Raw genomic sequence first — 17,302 nt, 5'->3', positions numbered from 1 at the left:
CACACACGGCAGGATCAAGACGCACGCAGCCCGAACAGGGGAGCCTTTGTGCGGAGCCGTGAACTCACAGGGTCCATCGTTTTTCAGACCCCACGTCCCCAGCCTTTGAGGGGCTCGTTGGGACTCAGGCATGCGGTGGCCAAACTCTTGCCATGAGCTGCGCTCGGACCAATCTCCAAACTGACAACTCTCAGCCACTCCTGAACCAGAGATGTGTTTTGTTGGGGACATGCATAGTCTTTTCAGAAAATGGGCTGCACGGACCATATTTCTATCGGGCGTGTTTTGACAGAAAAATATCCCAGCTGGCAACACCCAGTGAGTCATAGTCCTGCTGGTCAGGGACGAATCAGCTGGAGGCACCTTCCCCCTTAGGTGCAGACACTCTGCTATTCACCCAGAGGCTCCGGAAACCCTAGATGCCAGCTACACCCGCTGGCCCCGGCAGACAGCAGCTTGGAACCCTTGGAACAGAGCTCAGGACCAAGTCCAAAGGTTTAAACTCAAAGATAAAACCTGATCCGAGTTCTCCACGATGCCACCGCTTCACCAGGCCCTGAGTCTCAGTTTCCATAACTGTAAAATGGGACTCACAACACACCCCTATCATCCCATTATGAGAACCAAGTGAAGTGCTCTGCATAGAACACCTGGCCCCTCATAAACACTCGGAATTCGCATGGCAAACACACTTGACATCTAGCCGGCACTCCACTGTAGGTCCGCGTGTCCTCCGCAGATCGCTGCCCTCAGACACAAATGTCAGCCTGACATCTTGAGAGCTCGAAAGCTCGATCTCTCGAGAACGCGGAAGCTCGGTAAATGCCAAGGCTGGTGCAGCGACAACACCTGGCTCAGAAATGACTCGGCTCATCCGTGAGTCCGTGTCGGGGGGAAGAGGGTGTTACCAACTAAAATTTGGTCAGAGGACCTGGAAGGTCATACGGACGAGATGCAGTCATAGGATTTGAGAACTTGGAGCCAATTGCTGTCGGCATTTCTACGTTTCCCGAGAAATACTACTGTTGCCTCTCTCCCAAGATGCCTGAGTAGTCTCTTCATCTTCTGTTGGGGAACGACCTCCTCCCGGATGTGGGCGATTCTGGTGGGTCCTGGTGTCCAAACACCGGCCCTTCCCCGGCCACAGTGCAGGCAGTACGTGACACGGGGTGAGACGCTCCCCGGGGACTTTGCCCTGTGGCTCCGGAGGAGGCTGTGCTCAGTTCCACTCCCCAGAGCAGGCCCCGGCCTCCAGCCTTCCCATCGCCCCCAGGACCACCTGACCACCTTCCACTTCCCCTCCCTCTCCAGCGAACCAGCGGCTCCCGCTGCTCACAACCAAAGAACACCACAGGGATGGATGGATGGATGGATGGATGGATGGATGGATGGATGGATGGAGTCGGGTAGGGACTGAAGCAGGGGATTCCCAAACCACGAGAAAAACAGGCTGCAGGATTAAGTGTGTCTTCACTGAGCCCGGATCGCCACGCCTCGGATTTGGGGGCGATTAGGACGGAGGGATAAGACTTCTTCCCATCAGCCTTTGCAAACCTCACATGGTAACCGTGATGACTTGAGCACTCAGAACCCCAGCAGCCCAGGCTCATCATCACAACTCCAGGCCTGAGTGCATGCAATTTCCTTGCCTGACCCCAGAGGCTCAGTCAGAAAGGTTCCCTAGACACAAAGGCTGCCCCTGGAAGGCGGGAGCTCAGTTCCACACAAAGAAAGCCATCCAACGCGGCCCCTGGGGAGAGAAAGGTCTCCCTCGAAACGAGGTGACCCCTTCTCCCGTTCACAAACTCCCTGCTAGAACAGGAGCCCTGGGAGAGGCAGTCCGAACAGCTGCAGAGCATCTTTCTTCCAGTGCCTCGGAGGCCCACAGAGAAGAAGCCGGGAGCCTGCCTGCCAGGTCACCCTACCCAATTCTTCATTTCCTGCGCCTCGCTTCCGGATTTACCTGCAAGCCCTCCTCCCGCAGGGTGTAAGTGGGGGCAGTTGTAGAATGTGGTAAGTAGGATCTCCACCAATACAAACTCATCCCGGCTCATGCCAGTTCTAATCATGGCTCACATTTCTAAGCGTCCGCCACGTCCCAGGTACCATTCTGAGCACTCTGTATGTGTGAGCAGATTTAATCTTCACCAAAACCCTCTGTCTTCATCATCCCCCCCGTATACGGGGAAACTGAGTCACAAAGCATAACCTAACTAGGCAGGGCCCAAGCTAGAATGGAAACCCAAGGAGCCTGGCTCCAAAAGCAAGGATTTTCTATGTCTTCATTGCCATCCTGCATCTCGAATGGAAGGAAGGGGTCAAGCAAGGGGGCCTAGGACATGAGGAGAAAAGGAGCCTACATCTTAGCAGAGAAGACCATCAACAAACAAACAAGAATGACAAGGTCAAGGGAGATGAGGAAAATCAGGAGTGATTTTGAGGAACCGTCTGGAATGCCGCAAATATTCAATTATCTTGCTCCGGGTTGTGGTCCCATGAGCGCGCATGTGTTACAAGTTCATCCAGCTGTACGCCGAAGATTTAAAATGTACCAGAAAATAGTAAACAAATGGCAGATAGTGCAATGCTACAGATAAGTAAGGGGAGAAGGCTGGAATGATCCATGTGGTAACGGACCCACTTAATTCGATATAAAGGTAGAAATACCTATAGATGTGTGTATATAGATGGGCTAGGAACACTTTTCCTTGCTGTCTGCTGAGGGGACCTAGGATCAAAGACTCATCAGTAGCAAATAGCACCCTGAGCACTCAGATCCTGGTTTCTAAGGCTATTCTCCAATAAACAAAAGCAGGATTCCTTGGGCAAATGACCAATCCTAGGGCTGTGAGAGAAAACACACAAGATGAGCCTAAAGCATGTTGTAGTGGCAGGAAATAAAAAAGTGTTCAATTAATCAATCAATCAGTCAACCGCCCGATGATGTCAAAGGGATACTGAAATGCTCCCAATTTGAGCAGTAATTTGAGCAGCAAAGTAAATCAGTACGGGACTGTATAACCCAGTGGTCGGCAAACTCGTTAGTCAACAGAGCCAAATATCAACAGTACAATGATTAAAATTTCTTTTGAGAGCCAAATTTTTAAAACTTAAACTTCTTCTAACGCCACTTCTTCAAAATAGACTCGCCCAGGCCGTGGTATTTTGTGGAAGGGCCACACTCAACGGGCCAAAGAGCTGCAGGTGGCTCGAGAGCCGCAGTTTGCCAACCACGGGTATAATCCAAAGTAGAAAATAATTGAGTCCATGATGATATAAATAAGTGACTGAATAAAGAAATGGGGGAAAAAGAGAGATCTCCCATACAGAAGAATTCCAAGTAATTGATGTAGATATTCTGGCCTTAAGGAGGAGGAATCTAACTCCCCACACCATGTGAGCTGGACATTTGTGACTTCCTTCTAAAGCATCCAGTGTGGAAGGAGAGAAAACTGACCAACAATACCTGAGCATTTGTGGTCAAGGTCAACATAAGCAGTTTACAATATGTACCCTGAATACGATGTGACGTATTCTGTGACACTTAATTCTGTGGTCTTCTTCCCCAAACCCCATTATTCCAGCCTACCCCAGCCCAATGATGAAAAAAAAAAAAAGTCAGATAAGTCTCAGTTGAGTGACACCGCACAAAATACCTGACCAGTATTCCTGAACCCTCCCAAAGTCATCAAAAGCAAAAACTGAGAAGTTGTTAGAGCCAAGACAAGTCGAAGAAGACTATCAACTAAATATAATGTGGTATCCTATGTGGAATCCTGGGACAGAAAAGGGACTTTAGCCCTAGATGGCATTGCTCAGTGGTTAGAGCACCAGCCCCCACCCGTCTTAGGTTCAATTCTTGGTCAAGGGCATGTACCTGGGTTGTAGGTCAGGATGCATGCAGGAGGCAGCCAATCAATGTGTGTGTCTCTCTCTCCTGTCAATGTTTCTCTCTCTCTCTCTCTCTCTCTCTCTCTCTCTCTCTCTCTCTCTCTCTTCCACTCTCTCCCTCCTTTCCAAAATCAATGGAAAAATATCCTCTGGTGAGGATTAACAGAAAAGAAAAAAAGAAAAAGAAAAAAAAAACACAAAGAAAAGGAACCTTAATGGAAAAACTAAGGAAATCTGAACAAAGCATGGACTTTTAGTTGGTAATAACTTCCTATGGATGGGTCTCTTGTGACAAATGAAGCATACCAATGCATGAGGTGAATAATAGGAAAACTCGGGGGGGAGGGGGGGTTGATAGGAGAATACTCTGCACTGTCTTCACAGCTTACCCTGGAAGTCTAAAATTAGACGTTTATTATGAAAAGTAACAGAAAATAATGAAACGGCGCCTTTGGCCTGTGTGGCCACTGAAGGCCTCTCTGAGGAGTTGGTGTCGGAGATGAATCCGAGAGATGAGAAACAGGCGGCAGGACCAGGGCACGGTGTTCCCAGCGAAGGGCGAAGGGCACACGGGCCTGAGGAGAGAACTGAGGGCCAGGGGCCAGGAAGCTCCCGGGGAGACAGGGCAGGAGGTGAACAGGATGTCACCAGGTGAACAAGCCGGCCCGGGCAGGGAGGGCACAGGGGCCTCAGACGTGAGCCTCAGGGCCCTGGAAGGTCCATGGAAGGGCTCAGCAGGATGGGACAGATCTGGCCTATGCTTTTTCGATCGCCCTCGCTGTGACAGGAAGAATGGGGGAGATAAGAGGGACAGCGGTCACCCAGAGTGGTCACACTTCATGCAGCAGTCAGAGGAAGATGCCACCTGGTGAGGAGCTAGGAGTGTCTAGGGAGATGGGAGAGGAGCCGTCTCCACACTTACAGGAAAGAGAAAAGGGTGCTTCCACCTGTTCTCCACAGGGGGAGGGGTGTACTGATCAAAGCAGGCCTCCCCCACCACCACCCGCCAGGACAGCGACAATCCCCGCCGTGGACTCTTCTTCTTCTTCTTCTTCTTCTTCTTCTTCTTCTTCTTAATGTATTTTATCAATTTTTCACAGAGAGGAAGGGAGAGGGATAGAGAGCAAGAAACATCGACCAGCTGCCTCCTGCACACCCCCCACCGGGGATGTGCCCACAACCAATGTACATGCCCTTGACCGGAATTGAACCCGGGACCCCCTCATCCGCAGACCGACGGATGCACAGCCTTCAAAATACTCTGAGCATTCTTTCTGTAGGGGAAGCCCAGGGCGGGAGGAATTTTAGAATCTAGGCTAAGCCCTCATTTTACAGAGAAGACGGCGGAGGCACAGACACAGAGGTGTCCAAGCCCCACAGGGAAACCGAACAGCAAGAGACCCCCGTCTCCAGCGTCCTTTCTCTGGGCTCTCCCCCCACCCTCTGACCACAAGGTGGGGGCGGGGCGGGGGGCTGGGCCACCCTCCCTCATCCGCTGCCTCACAATACCCCTTCAGGAAGGTTCTTTCCTTGCCCAGAACTCCCCTACAGACGGCCCCCACGGGCTGGACGGGGACTGTGATGAGTGATGAAGCACCCCGACTGGGCCCACCCTGCCCACCTCTCCCCGTTATCCTCTCCCTTCCCCCATCCGCCAGGCACAGACCACCCACATGGGCAGCCCGGCCTTCCCACAGGGGGTGCCTCCCGCCTCCTCTCTGGACCCTCCTCTCTGGACCGGGCCAAGCCCCATCTGTCAGGCCAGCCCCAGCCACAGCCAGCTCCCACCGCCCAGGTCACAGCCCTGACTGTAGGAGCCCGATCACTGCCCAACAGGACAAGCTTAAAAAATCCTCCAAAACCTTTGTCATTTCAGAGGCATTGGGGAGCCACTCTCGTGGGGCTGTCTAGCTAAGCTAGATGGGAATCTCTCTGGGTGAGTCTGTTAACAACCAGCCCCCTCCCAGCCCTCTGGCCTCCCGGTGCCCACAGCGCCGGGCAGAGCGCTCAGAGCAGGCACGGGGCGCCTCTGCCGAGGATTAGCAACAGCATGGCACAGCCGTGACGTGCAGAGATGAGCATTCTCATCAGCCAAAGATATGAAAAACACTCCAGTCGCTCGTTGTTTTTAAAAAGCACCCTGGAGGACCTGCTTCCCTTTGGGGGAAGCCTCATAAAACCTCACACCCCCCACACCAAAAGCACCAGCCCCTCAAGGAGACGTCTGAGGAGCCCAATAGTCAGGTCTCTGCATCAGAAAACATCCACTGTGTTCGCTCCAATTTGCAAAATGTTGCCCTGCATGCACATCCTGGTCCCCGAATTCCAGAAAGTCCTGCGTTTTCCTCCACTTCTGTGATTCCAAACGGGTCAGGTTTATGAACACAAGGAACCCAGCCGCAGCTGGGGATGGCTCGCTCCCAGAACATACGTTATTTAAATTCTGATTCCTGAAAGTCACCCTGCAGAGAGAGGCAGCCAGCCACCCGTCAACATTAAAAAAAAAAAAATGTGGTCATGGACAACCCCCGACAGGTCGGCCTACCTGCACGGGCACGCCCGGGGAAGAAAAGCAGAAAGAGATTTTCTCCATAAATTAGGCTCATCCATCGGAGGTCTCACAGGCCTCAACATCGGAGGAGGCGTGCTGAAGCCACCCTTCGCTGCACCGCCACAAGAAAAAGAAATTCCCATTTCCTCCGCTGACCCGGAATAGATAACGCGAGGTTTTTTACTCACCTTTGGAGCGAGTAGAGATATCCATGCCCTCTACCACCTCCTGTTCTGCTTTGATTTCCTCCTCGGCCAAGCTGAAACAGAGCAAAGGACGGTCAGGTTTAGGGAGACAGAGAACCTGCCCCAGGGGGCCAGCTAGCTACTTAGAAGTCCTAACGGCAACCCCTTCATCCTTACCCCCCATCCTTACGGAGGGATGGGGGTAAAGAACCCACCCTTGATTGCAAACAAAGGGTAATGCCTCCCAAAGGAGTATTTTGGAGACGCCACGTTGTCCTTTCTTTAAGTCAAATTACTTATCCCAGGAATCGTGCTAGTGGGGGGAGGGTGCAAAAGGTATTTTTTTTTAGATACACAATGACAATCTGCCCCCACAGCCAATGAGGACCCGGCCTTGGGGTAAACAAGCTTCTCACTGCTAACACCGGATTCAGGTAGGAGGTAGTTTGCAGAGGGTGCGGAGTTCTGGTGTCTGAATTCTGTAAGGCAAACAGCATTTCTCAGACCACCCTGCTACATCTTAACCATTTCAGGAAGAGGCAGGCAGGAACAAGGGGGGAAAGGTACAGAATTGCAAAGGAGAGAAATGTGCCCCGGCTAGAAGCAAAAAAAAAAAAAGCCTCGTCTCAAAACATTCCAGCCACCACCATTCATCCCGGGAGGAGGCTCAGGGTCTCCACACTCCCCACCCCCACCCCGGGGGTGTCTCCTCCGGGTGGCAGGCATGGCTCAGAGAAAGCAATGGCACTCTTTTGAGCTGTGACTAATTATTCCCCACCACTAAAGTGGAATGAGGAAGGATTCTTTGAAAGAGAGGCTGAGGGTTGGGGGTTGGGGAAGAGAAGCGAGAAAGCAGGCCTCCCCTTTGCTGGGAAGGTCCACCAGAATCTTCTCTCCCTTTCTCTTCTGGAACTCTTCCCCTGCCCCCCCAGTAGAGTACAAACCATTTCATATCTTCCCACACACACACACCCCTAAATCAACCCAGGGCAGGTCTGCTTAAATAGGTGCAAATTGTGATAGTGAAGTGGTAAGAATCTTAACAGCCCTGGCCAGTGTGGGTCAGTGGTTAGAGTGTCGGTCCCAGCACCAAAGGGTCTCAGGTTCACATATCTAGGTTGCAGGCTCTATCTGGAGTGTGTGTGGGAGGCAACCAGTCAGTGTGTGTCTCTCTTTCTCTCTACCCCAATTCCCCTGCTGTCAGTCTCTCTCTCTCTCTCTCTCTCTCTCTCTCTCTCTCTCTCTCTCTCACCCTTCCACTCTATCTAAAACTCAATGAAAAAAATATATATATATCTTCAGGTGAAGATTTAACAACAATAAAAGAATCTCAACATTCACTCTAGTGCAATTCCACCAGACTGCGGTTCAACAAGAAGTGGGTGTGTTCCCAGTTGCTATGGCTAGAATTTTCCATTTGGTGAAGACTCAAAGCCAGGACAGAAGGGAGGCTGGGTAGGAGAGAGAGGATTGGCGTGTCCCTTCTGTAGTCAGGAGTCTGGGGCTGTCAGGGACCAAAGCATCCAGGAAGGCCTGTCACAAGCAGGTAGGTTTAGGGGAGTTCCACGTTTGTTGGGGGGAGAGAGTTCATCAGAACGGGGCCTAGACAGAAAGGAAGAGGGGTCAGCTTTAGAATGAAATTATAAGAAGGTGGAGGCCTCAAACTTCACGAGTCCCAGCAGCCCTGCGAAGAGAGGTAGTTCGGTTTTAAATCAGCCTATTAACGCCTTCCGCGCCCTGATATGGAGCCCGTTCACCACTTCATTTGCACACTGTGTCTGCAGAGAAAGGCTGTGCCACCAATCGCCAGAAACAACTGACAGATCGTCACCAGTGGTTTCCACCAGAAGAGAGCAGTCTTTTCCATCCAAACACATCGCTAACGTGCAATGATGCAATGGCCATGGTGGAAGGTGACTTGGGCACTAAGACCTTCCACTCCAACGTACGAGGCAAGCAGACTCTCAGCTCAGACACACACCCTGCCTGCCGCACACACAGGTTGCTTGGGGTGACTGGAAGTAAATTTTAACAAAAAGCCCCACGCAGCCCTCAGAGCTGGATAGATGGTCCACTTCCAAGGAACAAATAGCCACCTTGATCTTTCTACCAACTGGGAGTGCTTCTCCCTCTAGCATGAAGTACGGTATGTGAAATCTTAAACTTCTTGAAACCAACCCCATATTTAAAATGACGGAGAAAAATGCTAATCGGGGAACCAACCAAAATGTCTGGTCGTGAAAGGAACCATGTATGCGTCACAGAGCTCCAAAAACCCAATCGAAGTATTTCTGCAGGGATGAAATCATGCAAAGGTATATGGATCATGGAGGAGGGCTGGATTCAAGAGAACAATGATTTGGCTTGTAACAGCCTAGAGGAGTCGAATACTTTCAGCAGAAAATGCAAAACTAGTGATGCAGGGACTGTTTGCTGCTGAGTTTAAGATAATTCTGAAGCAGAAAGGGTTAAGCCGTTTTATCTTTCCAAGTATTGCAAAGTGGGCCACCATAATCACCTAACTTTAGCAATAGCACCGCCAGCTTTAGCAAGGATTTCAAGCACAACAATTCCAGAGAACCCATCTTTTTCACCGATCAGCAAGCCATCGTTCCAAAGGGGAACCCGTACATGCACACGTGTGTGTGCACACAATGCATATAAGAATGTGTGTGTGTGTGTGTGTGTGTGTGTGTGTGTGTAAAGGAAATTGCAGTGTCTGTGCATTCGAGGGGGGAGGGGAGAGAATCATTTACCAAAGCCAAGACCAGAATGCAAAATTAGTCATTTTGCATAGCCACATCTAAAGGGACTTCCTTTTTCTACACCACTGAGCTCAGGTTTGGGGTGTGTGTGTGTGTGTTTTTCTCTTGGCTTCGTTTTAAATATTAGTATGTCATTAGGGGAAAAACTATTTATACTACATCGAAAGTGTTGGTGAGAAAAGATTTGTACCTGTCTGAATGCCCCACAGATCTTGGTCAATTTAGGTTAAGAACTGTTCAGTCATTTGGGTTAAAACACACACACACACACACACACACACACACACAGTCAAATAACAATAAGTGTTAAAAAGGCAAGGTGGATGCATCTGCAGAATCAACTCTTGTCAATCACACATTATAGTCTTAGCAAATATCCAAGCATCTTTTCTTTCCTATCTGTTTGCTTCCAGCAACCCCACATTACCCTAGGTCAAAAAACAATGGAGAAACAAGCACTTGTTTCAAACCGACATTACTTTTTTTTTTTTTTTTTCTTTTTAAGTCTGCAGGGGAGGCTGGGGATAGCCACATGAGGAAAGGGTAATTATTAGCTGAAAATCAAACAACAGTCTCTTCCCCGCAACAGGAAAATCCACCGTCAACTAGTTGTATACAAATGTTACCACCACCACCTCTTACACTCCCATTTACCCTAAGTCACTTGCCTATGGATTCTGCAGACTGGTACATTTCAGACAATTCCAGGAAATAACAGCATATAAACCAACAGCATGCCAGCCAGTCCCAGAAAGAATAAAAGATTTCTCCCCCAAAGCCTGAGCTAGAAACCCTATGCTTCCCCCTTAACCTGCATGCACTTTTAAAAAAGAGCAATTAAAAGTTGCAGACGAACTGCTGCACCTCCAGGATGCTGTAAGCCTTCTGATGATTAATTCTGAGGATTCAAGGCTGGTCCGTAATTCCCAGGAACCCCATCCCCTGAGCACTTCCAAAAGGGGAGGTAGGAGGGGAGAATACATATACAGTTTTAACAGAAAAATGCCCAGATACACAATGCCCAGATCTTCCTTTCCCCCAAGTGTCCCTACTATCTGACTTTTAACCAAGAATATCTAAACCCATCCAGAATACACAACCAGCATGCAGGAGACTCTGGCTCTACAGCAATTCAAACATCATGCATCATTCCAAAGGACTTGTACTTTCATTCAAAACCCCAAACTGGTCCAGGCTGTAAGAAACAGTTAATCCCCAAGACACAACACCTTCCTCTTCTAGATCACAAAAGAGCCAGCATCAAATTCTAAAACCCATGCTCCCCTAAATCTGCAATTCATTTTGTTTTAATGGGGGGTGGGGGTGGGGGGCGGTTAGCAGAGAGCAGCTTTATATAAGCACTCACCTAAAACGGGCAGAGTCATCGGTAGCTAAGCTATTTATGCAGGATTCTTAAAATGGCGTCTGGCAACACTGCCTCCCTCATTCCTGGGTTGGAGCTAAAATGGTAGCAGTTTGTTCAATAGCTGCAGCTCGTGGTTAGGCGCCCTGCTACTTTCCCAGCCACCCTCCTGAAGATCAGAACCAGGCAGCAGCGCTCAACCCGAGGACACCAACAACCCAACGTGTAGAAGCTTAAAAAAAAAAAAAAAAAAAAAAAAAAAAACCCTGCAATGACAGGGGGAGCTTGTGAAGTCACAGGTTCCTAAGGAAAAGCCTCCCCTTTCGGATCCTGAGCCTGCACCAGGAGGCTCTAAAGAGAGGCCCCCTCTGCCCTCGAGTGAGGCGGTTGAAGATTAGGAAAGAGGCAGCCGTGTGGCAGAAGCTGCAGCAGACAGACAGGTGTCTGTGCAACACACACACACACACACACACACACACACACGTTACAAGGGAGCAAGCAGCAGCAGGCTGGGGAGGGGAAGGAGGGAAGCCCATTTCCCATCTCGGTATTATTAAAAGCCAGCTTTGCACCCGTACCCAGGAGCTGGGTACAAGGAAAAGGCTCCCAGGTCAGCGGGCATCTGAGAAGCCACGCTAAAGGGCAGCCCCCTGGCCTGGAGGCCGAGATAAAACCAAAAGGCTGTGTCTGAGCTTGAAAACGGCCACCAAACACCCAGGCGGCCCTGAGGCAGAATCAGGGAAAGACAATCGGAGTCTGCAGGGACACAACAGGACAATATGCTCTTCAGCCAATACACGGGATACTCACAAATTAGACATTTTTTTTTTTGTCCACCCCCAACAGAGCCCTGAAAATGAACCCCTGGTTTTGCAAAACCTGCTCTCCGAGGCCACACGCACAGCCTCGTCGTGGATAATGTAATAATTCACTGCTACAGGTCTGAGCATTGGCCTCGGCGCCGTGGTGCTGGGAGTGCAGAGTTTCAAGGTGACTGCTTTTTCACTCCAGGGGAGACGGGAGGGCATGGTGCCCAAGGCTGTGCCAGGGCTGGGCCGGGTGGCTGGCTCCTCGCCGGTAGGTGGGTAATCTTGATGAGGAGGGACAGCCCAGCAGCCCGGCTAGCTGCAGGGCTGAAATGGCTCCCGCCGGCTTGTTTATCTGGAAGGAGACGGGGGAGGGGGAAGGGCAGCCATAGCCTAGGCAACCTGAAAAAAGCCAAGGGTGAATCCTTGTTTTTGCATTTCCGAGCGGCACCGGGGCTTGTAAACTTATTCCCTTACTAAACCTCCGCACGGCAGTGGCAAAGGCACTCTCTGAGTGTCTTTCTTGTCAGGGTCACCCAGAGGCAAAGCCAGATCCTAGGGCTTCTCAGCTGACAAATGTGTGTTGCCTCTGCTACGAGAGGGAGGGAAGGGAAAGGGCAAAAGAAACAAAGAGATCACACATTGGAAGTGGGTGGACTCCAGAAACCTACCTCTGCCTCCAGGGTTTTCTGGGTTACAGGCACCCTGGCTTTTTACGGATGGACTGACTCCTCGCCTCCTCTCCTATTTAAGGCCCGAGGCCGGTCACCCCTGTCCTCCCAGGGAAAGAAAAGGGGTTACAAGGAAGGAAGAAAGAAGAGGGGGGGAGGCTATTGTTTTCATCCCCTAATTTATAATCCAAGATGCCCCATTGTTTCCTTCTTTCGCACTCAAACTCTCTGAGCTAGTCATTACAAAAGTAACTGGATGGGGCTCCAACAGGCTAGCCATGTCCATGCCTGGCAATTAGAAAAACTATGTAGAAAGTTTACTGAGTGGTTACATAGAATTAATTCCTAGTTACAGAGGGAACACTGACCATTTTCTGGAGCTAATAAAAGCAGTGGCTTTCCCCCCTCCCCCCACGTGAATGCCCCTTAGTTTCCCAAAGCAGAAAGTGAATCCATCCTGGAGGGTCTTGAAGGGGAAGAAGAGGGAGGGGGAGGGGAGAATCAAAAGCTCCAGTGTGTCTGTGTGTGTGCCTCGCAGCTGTGCATCCTCTTTGGGGACGGAGGAGGCCGGAGGGAAAGGGAAAAAACAGCCCCCATGTTCGGTCCCTCCCTCTGCAATTTCCCAACCTGGCAGAGAGAACCTTCTACCTTGATGTGAAAGAAAAAAAAAAAAAAAAGAGGGGGAGGAGGGGAGAAATGCCTCAGGAATGGAATGCAGGAGAGACTCTTCCGCTGGGTGGATCTGTTTTGCCTAAAAGGAACAAAGATGGTAGAAATTTCCAGAAGGCCCAGTTTCAAGTTGGCCACTGCAATTGTCAATCTGTAACCTTTCCTCCCAGTCCATTGGTTCAAAAGCTGGAGAGAGAAGCCCCATTGGGCTGCTCTGTGAGCCAGCCCTGCTGTGCCTACCTCGTCCTGCTGCAATGCGGACATTTCTACCCCCTAACTGAAACTGGAAAATAAGGCTACTTTGAAAGCAACTGCCTTGGTACAGACCCACGCTCAGGGGTGGCCGCAGCACCCAGGAGAAGTGGCTGGCTTGGCCCAGGCTGGGGACTTGCTGGGGCTGGCTGCACTCTGAAAACAGATCTTGGCTCTGCAAACCTGTGTGAGCCATTTTTAATGTGAGCTTTTAGAGGACAAATACCTTGCCCTTAGGTTTCCTTCCAGCCCAACAAACACACCATTATGCAAACACTGAAGGCACCAAGGCGGGAGTCTCGTGATTAGATATTGCTTCTAGGGAGGCCACAAGAACCTCAGGATATAATTTCCATTTACAGTCAGGAGATAAGAACAAAGAACATAGCTAAATGTCCGAACTTTACTTGTGTGGGGCAGGACAACTGCTCAGTTTTAAGTAGACATAGAAAACACCATTAACTCTTTTGACATTTTACGCTAAGAAACTGGCCTTCCACAGACTTTTCTTCTTAACTTAGAATTTGGTACATTTCTCACCATCAAAATGAGCCTTTTTTCCAATTGGTGCTAAAAGCTGGATACTCATTTAAAAGAAAAAAGAAAAAAGATTATCAACTCCATCAGGTTAGCATAACACAGCCATGGAATATATCTCCAGCATTTACAGTTATCCTGGACTGGTCTCCAGGCTGGAAATTGATGCATGGAACTTCTAGGGAAATTCTGAAGCTAATGCGAAACAAGAGCCCACTTTTTTTCCACTCTGAAGTTCTAACTGCAGCATTAAGAGATCAGGGGGAAATGGGAAAAGTAAGAAATAATTCATAACTAAAAGTAAGCATGCATACAGATGTGTGTGTGGATCAGGCTTGGCAGAGGCCAAATCTGTTTTTTGCAGGGAGTTCCCTTAATCAAATCAAGTTTGCTGATGGGTGGGATTTCACACTCCCTGTTAGCATCTTAAAACCTGAGTACTGACACCCTACCCCCACACACCCCACACACACACACACACACACACACACACACCACCACCACCACCACCAGCTCCTGCCCCACCACCACTTGCTGAAGGCTCAGTGACTCTTAAGAACAAGCACTTTCTTACATTTCACACGCTGATCACCTACCCAGACTTCTATCTCACATCCAAACAAACCCAATTAAAGGTCTCCAGGCAAGCCACAATGAACTGCACATGTCTCCCCTGTCTGAGGGTTCACAGGAAGTATAATAGTCCATCCTAGCTGCAGGTTCTCAGGGGGGAAAAAAACAACAACAGTGGATTCAAACAGCCACCTAAAATCAAGACACTATTAAACAGCCCTTGTTTGGTTCCTGCTAATGAAAATGAAAAGCCCTCCAACTGCTCCAGCCAAGACCCCCTGCTATAAAACAGACCCCCAATGTCCGCCAAACTCTTTAATACATGGTCACAGAGGAAATGGATCGCTTTACTTACCCAACATGTTCAAGCAACCGTCTCATTTGTCCACAGTTAAGAAGAGAGAACAGGCTGGCAGATTTGGGACTTGATCAAAAAGGAAATTTTTTTTTTTTTTAAACAGTTACATGGGATCATTAAAAACACACACAACAACAACAACAACACAACCCAACAACTAAGCAGGGGGATGCTGTCATGAGCCACAGACATGATTTTATTTCCTCTGCACTATCACAGGACGGCAGAAGATGATACAATGAGGGCGGGTGGGGGAAGGAAAAGGAGAAAAAGGAGAAAAGAGACATTAGTTCATTGAACATCATGCAAGAATAGAGAGCTCAAGGATTTAAAAAAAAAAAAAAAAAAAAAGAGTCCTCACAGATTTATTGCAGGATGTGGTCCAACATCTACCCCACCCCCCCACCCCCCAGCCCCCACCCCCCACCCCCACTCCCCATCCCTACTCCAAAAACTTCCTCCAAAGCCTAGAAAAACACTTTCAGAAACATTGGCTGGCTGCAGGCTGGCTTTGCAGGAGACCAAAAACACTCTGTTATCAACAGAAGTCAGGGGGGGGTGGGGGTGGGGAAAGGCTGAACAATGTAGTTTTCAAGTGAAGCAAACCCTGTAGGGAGAGAAAAGCCCATGTAGAGACACCACCCCCCACCTAGGCCCCAGGAGCCAGGCGCTCTCAGCCCTGCTCTGCTGAGGGCTTGGTTCTGGTTTAAAAACACACAGGTCCTCTCTGGTCCAAACTTAGTCCAGCTTTTCCCAGAACCCTCTTTGGAGAGGAAAAACTTGCCTGCTTTGCTGTCTGCCATGAGCTCTCCTTAGAGAGGAGCCTGCTTGCTCACCTTCCATTTTCTTCCCCAGCAGGCATGTGACACAAGAGAAGACAATAGTGCAGGGGGGAAACTGCTCAGAGAGAGAGGGAGAGAGAGAGAAAGAGGAGGAAGAAAAAAAAAAGAAAGAAAGAAAGAAAAAGCCTCTTTTTTGGCATACCAGGAGGATATCTAGCTTCAAACTGTTTCAGAAACACCATGTCCTGGTGGAAGGAAAGGTGTGCCAGGCCCTTGCCAGTTTGCAAAGCCGAGCTATGGCTAATGGCTCCTGAGCCATGTGACCCAAGAAAGCAAAAAAAAAAAAAAAAAAAAAAAAAAAAATTCTCTCTAAACAGTTCCAAGTTAACCTAAGTGCTGTGGAGGGAGTGTGGCCCGGCCAGCCACAGAGAAATCACACTGCTCGCCCACAATTCGGATGTCTCAGAGGGAGGGGGGAGAAAAGATGGTTAAAAAGTCGAGCTTACCTCTGTGGATGCATTGTTAACACTGTGTAATGTCAATACTTATAAAACATGGAGGACAGGCTCCTAGTTCTCACAGAAAAAGGGTTTGGCACTTCGGCTTGATGATCTGGCCGCCCAATAAGAGCTCATCCCCGATTGGCTGGCCCGGCAAATCCGAGTGTAAGGCGGCCGCGGATTGGCTGAAACACTTCCTGAGCGATTATCTTTGTGAGGCTCTGGTGAGCAAGAGCCATCCTGTGCATAGAAAAAGGCAGGCTAAGCTAGGCCTTCTGCAGCGAGAAAAACTTGGGAACGGGGCCCCCCGACGCGCTTCTCCCACCCCCTGGCTAGCTTTCCCAGCACGGGCGAACCAGGGCAGCCAGCCTGACCTGCTCCAGCAAAGCCCGAGGCCCAGATGCCGCTGCAAAGAGAGTTTTTGGAAGTGAGCTGGCAGGGCTCACCCTCACTTGCCCCCCACAAAAGCGGCTCTCTGCTAGGAGGAAGGCTGGCCCTTCTTCTAGAACAATCCAGCAGGATGGTCCACCCGGGGGGAGGGGGAGGTAGGGGAAGCTGAGGAGTAGGGAGCCCCAAGAAATGGGCCCAGGGGGCAGGAGAAAAGGGCTGGAGGCAGGCCTCTGTGGAGCTGGGGGGCAGACAAGACAGGGCAGGGAAACCCCAAGAAAATCGCTCAAGAGCAGCCCTGGCTACTCAGAGCACAGAGGCTTGGGCTGCAGGGGGGAGGAGGGGAGGAGGGGAGCAGAGTGGTCAAGTTTGCATAGTCATTGTCAAAACGCCTCCTGGAAAAAAGCAGGCCGGAGAGCTATCCTGGCGGCACAGGCTCCGTCCTCTCAGCCGGGAGGCAAAGGAAAAACCAAAATGGGCTCCTGCCTCCCTGCCAGGATGCCAAGGGGCGGCCCCCCTCTCCGTCCTTACCCTAAGAAAAGCCAAAGGCGCTCCTAAGCAGGCCACATGCCTAGATCTACAGACTTCCCTTCCCCTCCCGGCCCCCTCCCCCACCGCCGAGGCCTGCTAAACCTGTCAGTTAAACAAAAATCTGACTTCCGTATTAGCCTGCGATGCCTTCAGCTTCCTGCCTATTAACCCTCTCCCGGACGCCGGGCCTGGCTGGGAAGGACTAGGCCCCGAGAGCGCAGAAAAGGCCTGTGGAAAAATACCAGCTGCAGCTCCCCCGGCAGATGCAGAAAGAGAGAGAGAGTGAGCCGCTGTCTCTCGCCTTTGCTTCCCAAGGAGGCGTGTACCTTCTGAATCCAGGGCACAGGCAGTGCCTCTCGGTCTGAGAAGCCATTTAAATCCAGGGGGAGAGAGAAAGATGTCAGACCGGGGAGGGAACAAGAACCCCCATTATTACAGTCAGGCACACACCCGCTGCTCAGCCCTTCCTGTCACAATCACC

General features: G+C 50.3%; 1 protein-coding gene across 27 annotated transcripts in view; it reads right to left on the bottom strand.

The window, feature by feature from the left end:
* The window catches only part of ZMYND8 (zinc finger MYND-type containing 8), a 103,809-nt gene extending 87,435 nt beyond the window's left edge, over positions 1–16,374 (bottom strand). For 11 of the 27 annotated variants that reach the window (XM_084887456.1, XM_084887484.1, XM_084887482.1 and 8 more), the window contains exon 1: positions 6,631–6,701. In XM_084887456.1, coding sequence (XP_084743582.1) covers positions 6,631–6,655 — 25 coding nt within the window. In that variant the 5' untranslated portion in view covers positions 6,656–6,701. Of the gene's footprint in view, positions 1–6,630; positions 6,702–10,758; positions 10,916–12,232; positions 12,316–14,618; positions 14,688–15,405; positions 15,552–15,605; positions 15,673–15,909 lie in introns of those variants that run through there. The other 16 variants (XM_084887481.1, XM_084887483.1, XM_084887460.1 and 13 more) reach the window with 13 other exon arrangements.
* Positions 16,375–17,302: the final 928 nt, after the last annotated feature.

Source organism: Pipistrellus hanaki, assembly GCF_964339955.1.
Source record: "Pipistrellus hanaki genome assembly, chromosome: 6".
In the NCBI taxonomy this organism is placed as follows: Eukaryota; Metazoa; Chordata; class Mammalia; order Chiroptera; family Vespertilionidae; genus Pipistrellus; species Pipistrellus hanaki.
This window is presented reverse-complemented; position numbering and strand designations above follow the sequence as displayed.